Source organism: Dryas octopetala, chromosome 2 (assembly GCF_963921425.1).
Source record: "Dryas octopetala chromosome 2, drDryOcto1.1, whole genome shotgun sequence".
NCBI classification, from domain to species: Eukaryota; Viridiplantae; Streptophyta; class Magnoliopsida; order Rosales; family Rosaceae; genus Dryas; species Dryas octopetala.
The window spans coordinates 25,031,897-25,047,869 of record NC_141367.1 but is presented as its reverse complement, the minus strand read 5'-3'; the positions used below and the strand labels follow the sequence as shown (position 1 = coordinate 25,047,869).

The window sequence follows — 15,973 nt, the reverse complement described above, 5'->3', positions numbered from 1 at the left end:
AAGGAACAGAAACAAAACAATATAGTAAAAGGGATTGTGGAATTTGAGTAAGAACGAAGAAGTAGCTTAACAATATTTGCTACATCTGGTGCCATTAGCAACTGTGGTTTATAATTCACTTGAAGTTGCAATGAAACAAAAAAGCCTTGGGAGTAACATTTTAGTAGTTTAAATGAAGTTGTAGATTGACCAAAGAAAACAAAATGAAGCTGTAGTTGCGTAATTTACTTTGTTTTCGATAACTCTTCAATGCTCAGATTCATTGGGATTTGAATTGATGTGAATATGAATTAGTAAAAAGGTGAAATGAACATGATAAACCATTTTCAGCTTACTGGTAACCTATAGCCGGGAAATGACATGCCATTGTTTGGAAGTGCTTCAGTAGGAAGTGTTTTCACTAGAAGCGTTTTTGTTAGAAAGACATAAATTTTTTTGGAAAAATTCAAAGTACTATTTGTGAATGTACTTGGAAGCAATTCACGAGGAAGCACCTGTTGTTTTTGTTAGAAAGACATAAATTTTTTTAAACAAATTCAAAGTACTTTTTGTGAATGTACTTACAAGCGATTCATGAGAAAGCACTTGATAGGTATTTTTCCTGAAAGCGCTTACAAATACTTTTGTAATTCAAAAGCGCTTTTACTTTTTTTCGCCAAACACAAACAAAAACGCTTTTAAGACTTTTAAAAACACTGCCAAACAAGCTCTTAGAATGTTGTTATAGGTACCTCCAAATTACTTATTTTATCATTTAATTTCCTCATATTTATAAAAACAAAAAAACAAAAACATATTATCTTTTTTTTTTTTTTTACTCATATTATTCAACCTACACAAATATTCTCAAGGTAGATTATTGTTTGACCTTAATTATAATTTTTCAATTCACGTTATCTTTAAACTAATTTCATAGAGGATAAATTTTTTTTTTTTTACAACAAAACAAAACAATACCACACCAAAATATTTATTTAAATTCTGGCTTAGAAGGATACGTCACCGTTTTAACACGCATGAGGAGTCGCGAAATGCGAACTTTTTTTTTGGCCACAAAATGCGAACTTTCTTAACTCTATGTTATATGTTTGAGTTGGACCTTGCTGCGGTCAAAGGAAAGCTTTGTTGTGTTGGAAAGAAAAACAAAAAGAAAGCGGTGTTCGGGTGAGGCCGTAGCGATAACAGGAAGAAGAAGAAGATGCTAAGAGTTGCGGGAAGAAGGCTTTCGTCTTCTGCAGCAGCATGGAGGTCGTCGCAGGCGACCCCAGCCTTCCTCTCTCGATCCCATCCACTCTCCGTTAACAACAATAACGACGACGACTCTTCCTCCTCCGGTGGCCCTTCCAGATCTCCCAATCACTTTCTCTTCAATTCTCAATTTCCATCTCTGATCAGAGGTCAGCCCTCCGTCCCCTCCCACCTTCTTCTTCTTCAGATGTGTTTAGGGTTTGTGTGCTGCTAATTGTTCTCTCTGATCACGATTCTCATTTTGTATATTCAGATATTGAAATTGGTTCATGATGCTTATATGGTTTTCATTTCTCTGATTCTGTGCTCTTTTTCACTTTCAGTTCAATCATTTTTAAAGTACAATTTTTGGTAAATCGGAATAGGGATTTAACAGTTTTAATTGGGTATCTCACTCGTACGTGAGCTTTTATGGGTTGTTAATGCATTTCATTTGTGCTTGCTCGGGATCGATGTGTTTTCAATCTGATTTTGCTACTTAATTTTAGAACCTTGCTTTGCTATAGATTGTTCAATTAAATTAGCAGAATATGCATGAAAGAGTGCTTTAAATCCCTTCTTAGGAAAGTTGTGCTTCATTTATTGAGATTCAAAGAAGTCTGCCATTGACAATAAAAGGACAGAAATTTTGGTCTATATAGTTAAACTCTTTCTTCGTTTCTATGTTTTTGTCTGGAATAACTGTTGGTTTTATTTCTTTCAATGTAATTATTAACTATACTCTTTAGCTTTTGTTTTATAATAAATCTTAATTCTTTTAAGGATTATGGAACTAAACAGGTTTGGTTGATATCCCCGATACAATACCAAGATCTGGGTGTTGTGCGGTATTAGATTAAATTGCTACTTGCTGCATATGTAGATACGTAGGTCGGTTTTTGGGGAAAAAATGTGGACAGTAGCTGCTGTGACTGAGGGTTCATTAATAAACTGTGCTTCTTTTGTTTAGAGCAATTGACTTGAAATCAGTCTGTCTATTGTACATATACATATGCCTTTTGATACTCTCTCTTTCTCTGTGGCTGAGTCTGAAAAGTAGTAATGTAGTTATCTTCTTTCTTGATAATGCCTTTAGTTAGCAAGTTGATTGGAAAATGACTTGCTGATGCACCTCGCTCATTTGGAATAGAGTGGAAAATGTGATATTTCTTCTCATGTTATCATGAAATTTATTTGCATGAGGTTCAATAGCCTATGAAACTTGTTTGTTGAATGGTTGGTTCCTCATTCCAGGATTTTCCTCTGAAGCCCTTGCTCCCAGACATGACATTGGTGTGATATCAGACATCACAGCTACTGTGGCAGCTGTGAAGAATCCTTCTTTAAAAATTGAATATGATGAATCCAACCATGAAAGATATCCAGCCGGTGACCCCAGCAAGCGTGCATTTGCTTATTTCGTCTTGACAGGCGGCAGGTTTGTGTATGCCTCCTTGATCCGGCTTCTGATCCTCAAGTTTGTTCTGAGCATGTCTGCCAGCAAAGATGTCCTTGCTCTTGCTTCCCTTGAGGTTGACATATCCAGCATCGAGCCTGGTACTACTGTTACTGTCAAGTGGAGAGGGAAGCCAGTTTTTATTAGGCGTAGAACTGAAGATGACATCAAGTTGGCTAATAGTATTGATGTTCAGTCCCTTCGTGACCCCCAGCAGGACGCAGAGAGGGTTAAGGATCCAGAATGGCTTGTTGTTGTTGGGGTCTGCACTCACTTAGGGTGCATCCCCTTGCCAAATGCTGGTGATTTTGGCGGTTGGTTTTGCCCATGCCATGGTTCACACTATGACATTTCTGGCAGGATCCGCAAGGGGCCTGCACCATACAATCTAGAGGTACCCACTTACAGTTTTTTGAGCGAGAACAAGTTACTGATTGGATGAGAATTTCTGGGCAGTTTTTTTGTTTTTCCGGTGCAGCATTTTTATGTGAGGTCTCATAATTTATAGCTTCCTCTACATCAGGGAAAGTGATGTTTGCAGATTTGACTTTTTCTTTTTGCCCATGAAGTCATGCTTTATACATTTGGATTTTGTATCTACTGTCGGTGCCAGATGGAGTTCCGATGTCTGAATAATACAATTAAATTTTTGTTGACATTGTTTAGTTTTCATGGTATTTGAGTTGATTCAATTGAATAATTGAAGCTTGGGCATACTGCTTGTTTTTTTTGAAAGTATTGTTGATTAGGATTTTACACAACTAACGTGTGTTTTATAGAGACCATAATACACTTTGCTTCTTTTGACTAGTTTGGGGTCCCCAAGCCCCAACTACCATCCTATGTGCTACCAATCTTGGGCAATCTGAGTATGACGAGTGTAAATGTTAATGAAGTTGGGTGTAGGCCATGTGGCTAATGAGTAATGGCTTTCTATAAAGTTGCATGGCGTTGCCTGCTAGTTCATCATAACTCCCAATTTAACATGACAAGGCTGGCCCTGTAATTACTTAAAAGAGGATCTTATTTAAATGCATCCAATTATGTAAACACACGATGATTTCATTTCAATATATTGTAAATGAAAGGTCTCATTTAAGAAGCTTTGGTGAGAGAGAGAGACATTCAACTGCGGATAACAAGCTAAATGGTACAACTACAACAAGCGTAGCCATAACTCCAAATAATAGAATAGAATATGACCCTTGCATTGCAAGTGGCAGGTGCCCAAGGGGGAAGATTGCAGACTTTGTTATTTAAAGTAAATCTCTCTAATTATCAGGTTAAGCCTACAAGTTGTAGAACATATAAGGAAAACTGCTTCTCACGACTATGGATTAGCAGTCCTGGATAGAAACTAATGAAAGTTTGCATCTACCATGTATCTGAGATTCTTAGAGCTGGCTTTCATCCATGTCACTGAGCAGAGCAAGGAATGGAGTCATGAGGTTAGCAATCTTGGATAGGAACTAATGGCAGTTTGCCTCCATATGTATCTGGGAGCTGGCTCTCATCAATATCACTGAGCAGTGTGGAGCTCAGCTTTTTGTTCTCAACAAAAACGATCTGCAATGATATATGGTAAAACACATGATTGAGTTAAACTAAGCTGAAGAAAAATATGTATCTGTTCTGTGTGCTTCCTCTGCTCATTCTAGATAACTCATATTTGAGAAGACAGTAATGACAATTTAGAAAAATTGTTGGGGCACAAAATGCTTCAAGCAATTTTGTGTCTGCATTTATGTTTCAATATGGTAGAACATTAGTAAATGGCACAAACCGTGTATTCCCTGGTACAAAGTACTTTACCTTCTTTTTGGTATTGTTGTCAATAAATGGGTAAACCATCTTCCAAGCAGTCATGAATATGTAAGGCGCATGGACAATAAATAACTTGCCAAGCCTCTCTGGGTAACAATCCTGTCCAGAAAGGCAGAAAAAGCAAATATCCATTATTAACTTGTCTGGTGAGGTTAAATGTTCAATTTAAGGAGCAGATGGAAAATAAAAATTCCATAATTGAACAGAAGAGGCTGCATAATCCAATTGCATTTGTTCACTTAACAGATGAATGACAATTATTTGGCATCTTGTTTGATGGAATGGAGCAAGGAAAGTCGAACCTGTAAGATCGATAGAGCTGCTAAGTATCCACGAACGTCGCTGTTGGCATATCCCCACCCTTCAAGATCTGCAATGGATACAAACTTTTCCTGCCCCGTCGGCATTCTGAAAGATAAATGTAACATATTATCAGACATGGCTGCTATCTGGGAGATAAACTGGCTTGGAATTCACATCTCATCTCATACTATATTAACTTCACCATACAATTATATTCAGCTGATTGAACTACAAACATCCAATGGCATAATGATGTGTGAGTTACCTGGAACATATTTTGTCAAGACAGAAGACTACAAAACCTGCAAAAGCAAACGATAGACATTTAAACTAAATGCAAGTGACATGCAAGTTTAACAGAATGCAGGTCTCATACTCTCATATCAAGGAACAATTATATGCAGCCTCAAGAAAGTAGTGCATACGTTTGAACTCCTCTAGTTTGGTGTGCTTATGCCTTCCACCAAAGACGACGACAATGGGGCGTCCCTTCTTGTCCACACCTTGCATAAAAAACTTGTTATGAGCAAGTTCTCTAGGAACCTCTGATGCTGAGATGGAACCATTTGGCACAAATGACTTTCTCCAACTCAGGTACTTTAGGAACAGGGTAGAAGCCTTCTCAATATCCAGATCACGAGCCCGCAGAAATCTCCGGATCATGAAATCATCCACTTCCTGCATACCAGCATTGTTCACACACAGGAAGAATATGAGCAATATGAGCAATCTAAAATCAGATAAGGCCCTCAATGTGAATTGGGTATGCAAAAGTTTTAAACCAAACACTAAATTTCTTTATAAACATTGGAGTAGTAGTGGAGGACTGAAGAACATTGTACATAGAAAGGACTTACATATGCAAAGTTGAAAACTTTCCTTGGCAAATCAACACTAAAATCTTATATCTATTGGCAATTTGATCACAAAACAATTCAACTGAACCCAGTTTCATTTCCTTTGCTGAATCACAATAACCATCATCATCTGAGATCACAACTATTTTTAGCTTCAAAATTGAAGCACTAATAGCATCAATGGATAAAAGAGAAGGTGAAGGCTAACTAAAGTAAGTTGTTAGCATAAAGTGATAAAACCAAGGAAGTTGTGAGCATCACAAATAAATTTTAATAACAGGATTGCCAACAAGAGATAAATGGAGAAAAAAGAAAAAAAAAATAGAAAGAGGACAGAGAAGGGTAAGAAAGATTATCCAATTCCAACCTTGGAGGAGGGATCTTCTCTTTCCACAAGGGCTCTCATGATTCCCACTTTGTTTTTCTCTATCTCATTGCTTTCCAAGTTTTGTTCTTCTGTTTCCTCATTTGCTTCCATACTCACACTGTCTTTCACATTGGACTCCATACTTTTTGAGCAAAAAATTTGTGCTGTTATTATATGTTCAACCAACAACCTCTTCTCCTTTCTTCCAACACTTCCTACCACAAAACCCAGCTTGCCAAATTCTTAATAAATATTGAAAGAGAGAGATGGCTGTGGACTTTAAAAGTTTAAATGCAGGCTGTTGAGAAATGAGAAAACAAAGATGAGCTGGTCTGCCGACTCACGGAATTTAACGGACTCAGGACCTTCCGTTAAAACTAAGCAAAGTGGTAAGAGTCATGAGGCTCATCATGACTCATGACTCATGAGGTCGCTTTTGGAGACTTTTGAATTGAATGCTCAATCTGAACTCCATTCTTGACTTTCTACTTTTCTAGCAAAGAGAAAAAAATAAAATAAACTCCATTATTGACTCTTCTTCTCCGATAGTCGATGGAAGTCCGTTTAGTCCGTTTCCCGTTCGATTACAGTTGGGCTGACTTATTCACCTTGGGCCTCACTGAAATTGGGCCAACTAACCAACCACGTGTCGTGTCAGAATAAGAAAATGGCGCCCAGTGGGTACCCCCGTTTGAAGAAAGTAGTTCTTGTCAATTCTTGATTTTATGTGTGGACCAGGTTCTGTTTCTAAGAATTTCCGTCTTTACTATAAATTGCAGTGTGCGCATCACGGACTTATAATGTTATTTTATTTTCTTGTTTTGGGGTGATACAAATATTACTATTATTAGATTTGCAAACAAATCGAATATAGATTAGACAGATGTTCTCTTATAAGAATAGTTTTGAGCTATTTGATTGTCAAGTATGTATTTTATTAATTTAAGATCTTGTAATTTAATGGCTCAAACGTCGCTTATAAGAGAGCTCACTTTTATTAAAAAAAATATTGGGTGTATCAAATATATCTAAATGTGGTGTAACTAATTTAACGTATAAGGGTATTATTGAACGATATATTTATATTAGTATAGTATAATGTTAATAATATTCATTCATATTATGACATATTAAATTAATCTACGTGACGGTGTATCAATTACACAGAATAATTTATCCTCGGTGAGAATCCACTAGAGATTTGGTTTTTTATTGCTGTTGGCTGGGGTTTGGGCTTGAGTGCCCTTATTTGGTTCCCATGAGGATGAGGTTTTTATTTTGGTTGTTGGGCTAGTAGGGTCTGCTAGTTCGTTGTCCTCTTTGGTTTGGGCTTGCATTGTGGGCCTTGTTATAATTAGCTTTTGGGTTAAATATAAAAATAGTTTATGAACTTTACACTGATTCTCAATTTAGTTTACAAATTTTTTAAGTTGTATTAAAGCAGTACAAACGTTAATTTCTATTTGAAAATTAACGGAATTAGTCACATGAAAATGTGATGAATAAACTGAAATATCCCTAAAAATTTTGTCATTTACTATATACATGACTAGTTTCCATTAAATTTTCGATAGAAGTTAACGTTTGTACTATTTTGGTACAACTTAAAAAGTTTATAGATCAAATTGACACTTTATATAGTTAATAAACCAAATTAAAATCCACTCATGAACTATTTTTGTATTTAACCCTTAGCTTTTTTTTAAAAGAAAGCAGCAATTCCTTCTTTGTTTATGCAATACTAAGCAAAGGGAAGGCGCGGAAATTGGCTTCTATTGAAAGGGCCTAGAGGTTGATTAATTAAATAATACAACAGCAGCTTGGCGCGTTTTTTATTACATAAAGCTCGTGAAATGGACTTGTCATCAAACCGGCAAAACAAATACAGCTTTCATTAACCCGCATAGATTTGTACGTGTTTGCTGCAATTCCATCTTAAGAAAGCAAATAAAAGAAAAGAAAAATGTATCTTCACTGTTTCTTCAAGCAATTCCACTCTCTAATCAATCCTAACCTGAAAACCTCCATGTCTTATTCGTTTTCGAAAACCCCCAGTCTAAGAAAGCTTCCCAACTACTACCCACACGACGTTCCAACCATATACACTCTTCATATATACTGCCTTTTCAGCCTCTCTCATACGAAAACCGGAAGACCCTTTTCGATTTTCAGTCGTATTTGGTCACAGGGAGTGGGTTTCAGTGGGTCAAAATGAGAATTCGCATGTGGGTTCTTGCTCTTCTTTTTCTTTGTGGTTTTGCTTGGGGAATTGGTGCTGACCAGAATGTACGTACAGAGCGAATTTCAGGTACGTCTCTCTTATTGTTCGCTTCAAATTGGTTTCTAAGCACTAAGCAGTTCCATTTTAGCTACATTTGCCCAAATAGGCTGTCATTGGTTGGCATAGGCTCAGGTGTTTGACAAGCCCTTTTATTGTTTCCATTAAGCTTCACTTCAGAATAAGTGTTGAAACTCAGTGATTCTGTAATTCTGCTTTGTTCAGTATTCGAGGTTCAGAATTTTTGGCATTTCTTTTGATGACTTTCTTTGTAGGGTCAGATTGGGGGCACTAGTTTTGGTCCAATCCGAGTTGATTAGTGGTTGCATTTAAATTTTATACAGGGTTCATACTGGAACTTGTATATGAAAGATGATTATCCATTAGTCATATCAATTTCACTGCTAGTGTTTGCCTATACATTCCACATTCTTCTAATGTTTTTCACAAGCATTACATTATGGAAACTGGAAAAGAAAGGCTCCAATTGGTTTTTGAGAATGGCTTTAAATTTCTGTTTCATAAGTTTTTTGCAGCATTTTATCTTGTTTGATGCATATTTATCCTATTGACATAATGGAAGAATGATGCAGGAAGTGCTGGTGATGTATTGGAGGATGATCCAGTTGGAAGGTTGAAAGTTTATGTGTATGAGCTGCCTAGCAAATACAACAAGAAAATCCTTCAGAAAGACCCCAGATGTCTTAACCATATGTTTGCTGCTGAGATCTTCATGCATAGATTCCTCTTATCCAGCCCGGTTAGAACCCTCAATCCTGAGGAAGCAGATTGGTTTTATACTCCTATATACACTACTTGTGACCTTACCCCCACTGGCTTGCCATTGCCCTTCAAATCACCACGGATGATGAGAAGTGCAATACAGCTCATAACTACAAACTGGCCTTATTGGAATCAAACAGAAGGAGCTAATCACTTCTTTGTGGTGCCCCATGACTTTGGAGCCTGCTTTCATTATCAGGTAAGACCCTTCATATTCGTACCTAACCATGATTTTTGGGGTTAAAGTAAAGTTAGCCGAACATGAGAAACTTATATGAATTCGCAGTCCTGTCACAGTGCACATTGCAAAATAGAAGATATTAAAACCTCAATAAAAAGTTCATCCATTTCAGAATTGTAAAATCAAAATAGTAGGAAAGGATATTTATACAATTCGCTCATTATGGCATAGTTCAGTTGTGTTGTTCGTGCTCTGTTATGAGTTTCTGGTTTCATTTGGTCACCAAACTGTGGTCTGTGACTCTGCAATGTCCGTAAACCAAGGAAGGCTTTGTCTGTGGAATTTTCACGGTTCAGAATGAAAGGCATATTTTAATGAGAGAACTGATGAATTTAGGAGGTTCACGCTAGAGACCATTGTTGTATATTAAAATTTCTAAAAAAAATGTCAAATCTTGAATATTTTGAAACATCTAAAATTCCTTACACTTTGAGCTGTAACTACTGAGAGAAGGACACACATTATTTGAATATAAACGCAAAATTACACACATTATGACATTAAAAGAAAATGAATCCTTTTTTTCAATAGACAAAAGATACTTAAACTGAATTAAGCCTTAAAAATGTGTTTGCATTATGCTTCTATCTTCATCAGATGAGGAATTCCCAAAAATAACAAATGGTTACTTGTACTGGCCATGACTAATATATGTTTTATACTATTCTGGCATTCTATAGGAAGAGAAAGCTATTGAACGGGGGATTCTTCCATTACTCCGGCGTGCCACCTTGGTTCAGACCTTTGGACAACGGAACCATGTATGCTTGAAGGAGGGTTCAATCACAATTCCTCCATATGCTCCACCACAAAAGATGCAGGCCCACCTGATTCCCCAAGACACTCCGCGGTCCATCTTTGTCTACTTCCGTGGTCTATTTTATGACATTAATAATGACCCTGAAGGTGGTTACTATGCAAGGTATGCTTGTGCTGAACTTTCAGACTACCTTAAAGGACAGTGTATTATCCATTTGAATTTTATGAAACATGTTTCGCTATGCTGTTTTATGAGATGGGAATGTCATGAACATGAAAGTTCATATCTGTAGCCTTCATGGCTTCATGCATGATCTTGTTGAATTAGATGTAAGTCCCTTTTGACCCTTCCAATTGTCTGACAGAGGTGCAAGGGCAGCTGTTTGGGAGAATTATAAGAACAATCCACTCTTTGACATCTCCACAGACCATCCAACTACATATTATGAAGACATGCAACGAGCTATATTCTGTTTATGCCCTCTGGGGTGGGCTCCATGGAGTCCAAGGCTAGTTGAAGCAGTGGTATTTGGTTGCATACCTGTTATTATAGCTGATGATATTGTTTTACCCTTTGCTGATGCTATCCCATGGGAAGAAATCGGAGTTTTTGTAGCTGAGGAAGATGTCCCTAACCTGGATACAATTCTCACTTCTATACCACCGGAAGTAATATTAAGGAAGCAAAGATTGCTTGCAAATCCTTCGATGAAATGGGCGATGATGTTCCCACAACCTGCACAACCAGGGGATGCTTTCCATCAGATACTAAACGGGCTGGCTCGCAAATTGCCCCATGCCCAGAGTGTTTACTTGAAGGGTGATCAAAAGATTTTAAATTGGACAGCAGGTCCAGTGGGAGACATGAAACCTTGGTAATGGAAGTAGTATCTTTTTGAGCAAAGGGTTTTTGCATTGTATCCTGCCCAGTCACCAGTTCCAAATTGAGAATATTTCGGCTTGGCCTGTACTGAAAATGTAAAACTTTTCTTCTTCCTTGCTGAATTTTGTATAGGTGCTGGCATTAAGCAGATCCTTTCTGGATGCAGAATAGTTGATGCATTGGACTTGCTTTGTGCCTTTTTCCTGTGCTTTGTCCAGTCCCCAGTACTACATTGAGAATATTTTGGCATGTGTTGAAAATGTAAGCTTCTTTCTTCTTTACTGAATTTTGTATAGGTGCTAGCATCAAGCAGATCCTTTCTGCATTGCGAAATAGTAGATGCATTGGATTTGGATATCCTTTGTGCCACTGTAGTCAAAATTTACAAATTTGATTTTAACAGATGGGTCTGTCTTCATTGATGTCACAGTAAATTAGTTTTCCAGTTCTCTTCTTTTATTGTCAAAAGTGTTGGGAGGGGGATGAGGTTGCGCACCTCTAACAAATGAGATTAACCCTTGAGCTACCATAAGGGTCGGATTAAATGGGGTCAAGCAACTAACTAAAATATTTGATTAATTGGATAAGCCAAGTTGACGAAATTCCTCAATTCTCATCATTTTGGCCCTAAAAATATCTGAAATTGTATGTGTAGTTGAAATTATATTTATATCCTACTTTCAAGGCTCTATTCTACCTACCATCACCACCTTGCTCTTGCTTGTGAGTGTGAAAATGTTTATGCTCTGTTAACCCAAGTCAGCATTAAAATAGGCTGTTTAGATCTGAACAGTATCCTTAAAGTATATACAAATTCTATTGTTTTTACTATCTTGATCCAACACCAACATAGTTGCTGCTTTTTTTAAAGATTTAAAGCATTAGAGAGCTGGTCGGTTTGACCAGAATTGTTTCCCCATTGACCTTTAGCTTAGATACGCACTAACTATATAAACAATGAATTATGAGCATGATCGAAGCAATATATTATATCAGAGTGCATATTGGCTGTGCCTCAAATCAATCGTGCTTCTCTTTTAATGAATAACACCCAGAGTGGCACATACCTGAAAGTCCTTCTTGAAGCCTTGAACTGCTTGTCAAATAATTAGTCAGGCTCTCAATCTTGGAGAGTTCATTCCAAGTTTTCAACTCACAAGCAAACAGTGACACCTGCATTGCTGAATGCTGATATTAGACATATAGAGGCTGCAGAATATGATGCAAAATTGTCTTCTTCTTCCATCCCCTCAATGCCACATGGACATGGTTATACATCTTAATCAAACACTAAATATTGCGTCTAAATTAAGGTAAATTTGACAACCTGCCATTCAAAGTTGGCTTATTTGACAATCTCGAGTTCTCACTTCAACAACATTAATTTTTTAATTTTTTTGATCGAACAACAACATAAAAATATTCATACATGTAGTAAACTGTATAATCCTGCCAATATTTACTCAATTTTGAAAGATAGCAATTGAGTATTTAACTTCAATTCCATATAGTAAAGGGTATAATCCTGCCAATATTTTCTCAATTTTTTTTTTCAGCAAATACATTCATCCCATCCCATTCTATGATGATGACTACCAACTTGGGTCAACAAGGTCATGGTCAGAGCTGATAAATAACCATTCATAAAAAAAAGGGCAAAAAAAGAAAAGAAAAAAGTAGCTTTATCTTATCTAAAAGGAATATGACGTCAGCATCTGCATGAAGTACGAACCGCGCAGCCAGCCAGCTACCGAACCAAGGAAAGTAAGTAAGTAGCAACTGTTGGCATCGCTATAGAGTCACTGTCTCCACCTGCCGATTTGGTTCTACCGAAAATCACAAATATCTTAAAAAACAAAAACAAAAAAAGAAAAAACTCTTATAAATTTTACATTTACAATCATCGTTTGTATCGTATCGTAATTTGGAGAAAAACCCTTTTGTTTCCCAAGTCCTCCTCCTGAGTGCTTCTCACCAACCCCCCTTTTGCTTTGTCCCTTCCTCCCACTCTTCCCACTCTTCCTTTCTTTCTGTGTGTCACTTTGATCTAATGGCCTCCATTTCCAAGCTCTCGAATCCCAGCCCTGTTTCATCTTTATCGTCCACCTTCAACCCCAGAACTTCCCACCCCAAGTGTTTGATCGGTATCCTCACCACACCCACCACCAACTTCAACTCCAAAGTTTCTTCTTCCAAGTTGTCTGTACGAAGCAAGCCGTCTCTCAAGGGCTCTTTGGTGTAAGCTTTGATCCCTTTTTTCGTTCTACTGTTATTGGGGTTTTCATTTTTTGTATCTATCTTTCATATATATGCTCTATTTTGCGTTTTGTTTGATTTGTTTGTTTTCGTATTTTGTGTTGAGAGTTGTCTTGTTTGTTTAGTCTTTTGGGTTGCTAATTGATTGTGAATAAAAAACGTTGCTCACTTTGGTTACTTTTTGCAGTGTGAGATGTTCTCAAGCTGATGGAAATGGAAGTCCAACAAAGAGAACATATCTCCATGATCTCTACGAGAAGGAAGGGCAGAGTCCATGGTATGATAACCTTTGCCGACCTGTGACCGATCTGCTTCCGCTTATTGCAAGCGGGGTTAGAGGTGTAACTAGTAACCCAGCGGTAATTTTACTTGATTTGTTCTTTTTATTATGTTTCTCTTTTGTTTTCCGAACCTTGCTTATTGTTCTGACATGCATGGAAGTTGTATTTCTTGATTTAAAATCAAATGAGAAATGGGGTTGGAAGTGAATTTACCAAAATGTTAGTTGTAAATTGTTTCTTTAAACACATGTTCTGTGGTTTTCATGTATTATTTGAAATCTGATCTCACTAACTCTTTATAATGTATGATTGCAGATTTTCCAGAAAGCAATATCAACTTCAAATGCTTACAATGACCAATTCAGGTATTTACGATGATTATCTTGGTAAGGAGGGGTTGTGGTTTGGGCGATTTTTTAGTTGAATCATGTGTATATATTAAGATAACAATAATCTATTTTGACTCTAATGGATTTATCAGTTGTTATAGTAGAGGATTGTACTTCTTTAGAGATAGTTTGCAGCATGATCCTATACAGAACTCACTCAAGTTGCTGGTTGTAGGCTATTGGCATCTAGGATTGGGAATTTGGATATGTCTTTCTGTATAAAGTCCAACATTTTTAATTGGCATACGCCCTGATTCACTGTGTTCATATGTTGATGACTTAAATTAATGGAATTTACAGGGAACTTGTACATTCTGGAAAAGACATTGAGAGTGCATATTGGGAACTTGTGGTGAAGGACATTCAAGATGCGTCCAAACTTTTTGAGCCAATCTATGATCAAACTGATGCTGGTGATGGTTATGTATCTGTTGAAGTTTCTCCCAGACTTGCTGATGACACTGAAGGGACTGTAGAGGCTGCAAAATGGCTACATAAAGTGGTTAACCGCCCCAATGTCTACATAAAGATTCCTGCTACCGCTCCATGCATCCCTTCAATTAAGGAAGTTATAGCAAATGGCATAAGTGTCAATGTGACTGTAAGTTTAACTCTATTTTTTCTTTTTCTTTTTCCTTCTCTTTGGGGTAAAACTCTATGCATCTTTGCTTAGCTCAGAATTGGTGGCCAACAAAATTGTTGGAAAGTATGTCTGAACAGAATTGTTATTCTGTGGGGTGGTATGGTTGAATATCATCTTGAGCAAGTGATCTTTGATCTTTTTGGGCCTTTATCATAAGTTTTCAGGAGGAGGTGGCTTCACCTCTCATTCAACTGAACTTTTTAGTATTATAACTTGTGTTCTTCCATTATATAATCAGATTGCAATTCCCATATGATAGAATGTTGGCTCTTACTTTCTCTTAATTTGTACACACAGCTTGTATTCTCTCTCACTAGATATGAAGAGGTCATTGATGCTTACTTGGATGGCCTCGAGGCTTCCGAGCTAAATGACCTCTCCAGAGTCACAAGTGTTGCTTCCTTCTTTGTCAGTAGGGTGGACACCCTTATTGACAAGTTGCTTGAGAAAATTGGAACCCCAGAGGCCCTTGACCTTCGAGGAAAGGTAAATCATGTTCAACTTCATTTTCTTTTGAGGAATAAGAAACATAGAAGGTATAAGACCAAAAAAAGAAACCTGGTAGAATTTTGCTGATGTCATGAGTTAAATGTTTTAGGCTGCAGTAGCTCAAGCTGCTTTAGCGTACCAACTCTACCAGAAGAAATTCTCTGGCCCTAGATGGGAGGCTTTGGTGAAAAAGGGTGCTAAGAAGCAGAGGTTGCTGTGGGCCTCAACCAGTGTCAAGAATCCTGCCTACCCTGATACTTTATATGTTGCTCCTCTCATAGGCCCTGACACGGTGAGCCATTCTCTATCAAACCTGATATGGTTAAATTTGTAGTTTTCGGTATAAATTTGTTGATTGATATTGCTAAACATTTTATGCCAATTTTCCTTTTTCAGGTGTCAACTATGCCAGATCAAGCTCTCCAAGCATTTGTTGATCATGGTACTGTTTCGAGAACAATTGATTCCAATGTATCTGAGGCTGAAGGCATTTACAGTGCACTTGAGAAGTTAGGAATTGACTGGAGCTATGTTGGTTCCCAACTCGAAATCGAAGGAGTGGACTCTTTCAAGAAGAGTTTTGACAGTCTGCTTGATACTCTGCAAGAGAAGGCCAACTCCCTTAAATTGGTTAGTCCGTAAGATGTGAGGGTTACACACTTGTGTGAGTTAATAAAAGCCTGCTGGGGGTACTGTCTTCTTGTAAATGTAGTCGAGTGCTTTGGAAGACATTAATTATGTTTGATGAGTTCATACCAACTTTTAGTTGAGTGAGAGATTATATTTCCCACTTGCTCTAGTGTTTGGCATTGTTTTTTCCCACACCCTCTTCCCTTCTCGTTGGTAATGTATCAGGGGGTGTGATTAAACGAATCAAAGTGAAGTTCTTAAGCAAATTACCTTCAGGATTGTACATTTGATGCACTGCTTACTGGTT

The 15,973-nt window shown here is 37.4% G+C and overlaps 4 protein-coding genes across 4 annotated transcripts; 3 read left to right on the top strand and 1 right to left on the bottom strand.

Annotated features, from left to right (window-relative positions):
* Nucleotides 1–1,102: 1,102 nt before the first annotated feature.
* Nucleotides 1,103–3,339, top strand: LOC147294615 (cytochrome b-c1 complex subunit Rieske-4, mitochondrial-like). The gene is made up of 2 exons (XM_086232193.1): nucleotides 1,103–1,397; nucleotides 2,482–3,339. Exons 1-2 carry the CDS (start codon nucleotides 1,199–1,201, stop codon nucleotides 3,123–3,125), a joined length of 843 nt encoding a protein of 280 aa, XP_086088319.1. The 5' UTR covers nucleotides 1,103–1,198; the 3' UTR covers nucleotides 3,126–3,339.
* A 492-nt stretch (nucleotides 3,340–3,831) lies between these two features.
* Nucleotides 3,832–6,330, bottom strand: LOC147294614 (uncharacterized). Its single transcript, XM_086232110.1, has 6 exons — nucleotides 6,035–6,330; nucleotides 5,236–5,488; nucleotides 5,076–5,112; nucleotides 4,810–4,915; nucleotides 4,496–4,606; nucleotides 3,832–4,249 (listed from the first exon to the last, which is right to left on the bottom strand). Exons 1-6 carry the CDS (start codon nucleotides 6,173–6,175, stop codon nucleotides 4,133–4,135), a joined length of 765 nt encoding a protein of 254 aa, XP_086088236.1. The 5' UTR covers nucleotides 6,176–6,330; the 3' UTR covers nucleotides 3,832–4,132.
* A 1,881-nt stretch (nucleotides 6,331–8,211) lies between these two features.
* LOC147294613 (putative beta-1,4-xylosyltransferase IRX10) lies at nucleotides 8,212–11,244 on the top strand. The gene is made up of 4 exons (XM_086232704.1): nucleotides 8,212–8,342; nucleotides 8,906–9,294; nucleotides 10,017–10,258; nucleotides 10,461–11,244. Exons 1-4 carry the CDS (start codon nucleotides 8,246–8,248, stop codon nucleotides 10,972–10,974), a joined length of 1,242 nt encoding a protein of 413 aa, XP_086088830.1. The 5' UTR covers nucleotides 8,212–8,245; the 3' UTR covers nucleotides 10,975–11,244.
* Nucleotides 11,245–12,895: 1,651 nt separating this feature from the next.
* Nucleotides 12,896–15,949, top strand: TRA2 (Aldolase-type TIM barrel family protein). Its single transcript, XM_086231572.1, has 7 exons — nucleotides 12,896–13,216; nucleotides 13,422–13,593; nucleotides 13,831–13,880; nucleotides 14,205–14,505; nucleotides 14,845–15,033; nucleotides 15,146–15,328; nucleotides 15,433–15,949. The coding sequence occupies exons 1-7, from the start codon at nucleotides 13,029–13,031 to the stop codon at nucleotides 15,676–15,678; spliced, it is 1,329 nt and encodes a 442-aa protein (XP_086087698.1). The 5' UTR covers nucleotides 12,896–13,028; the 3' UTR covers nucleotides 15,679–15,949.
* Nucleotides 15,950–15,973: the final 24 nt, after the last annotated feature.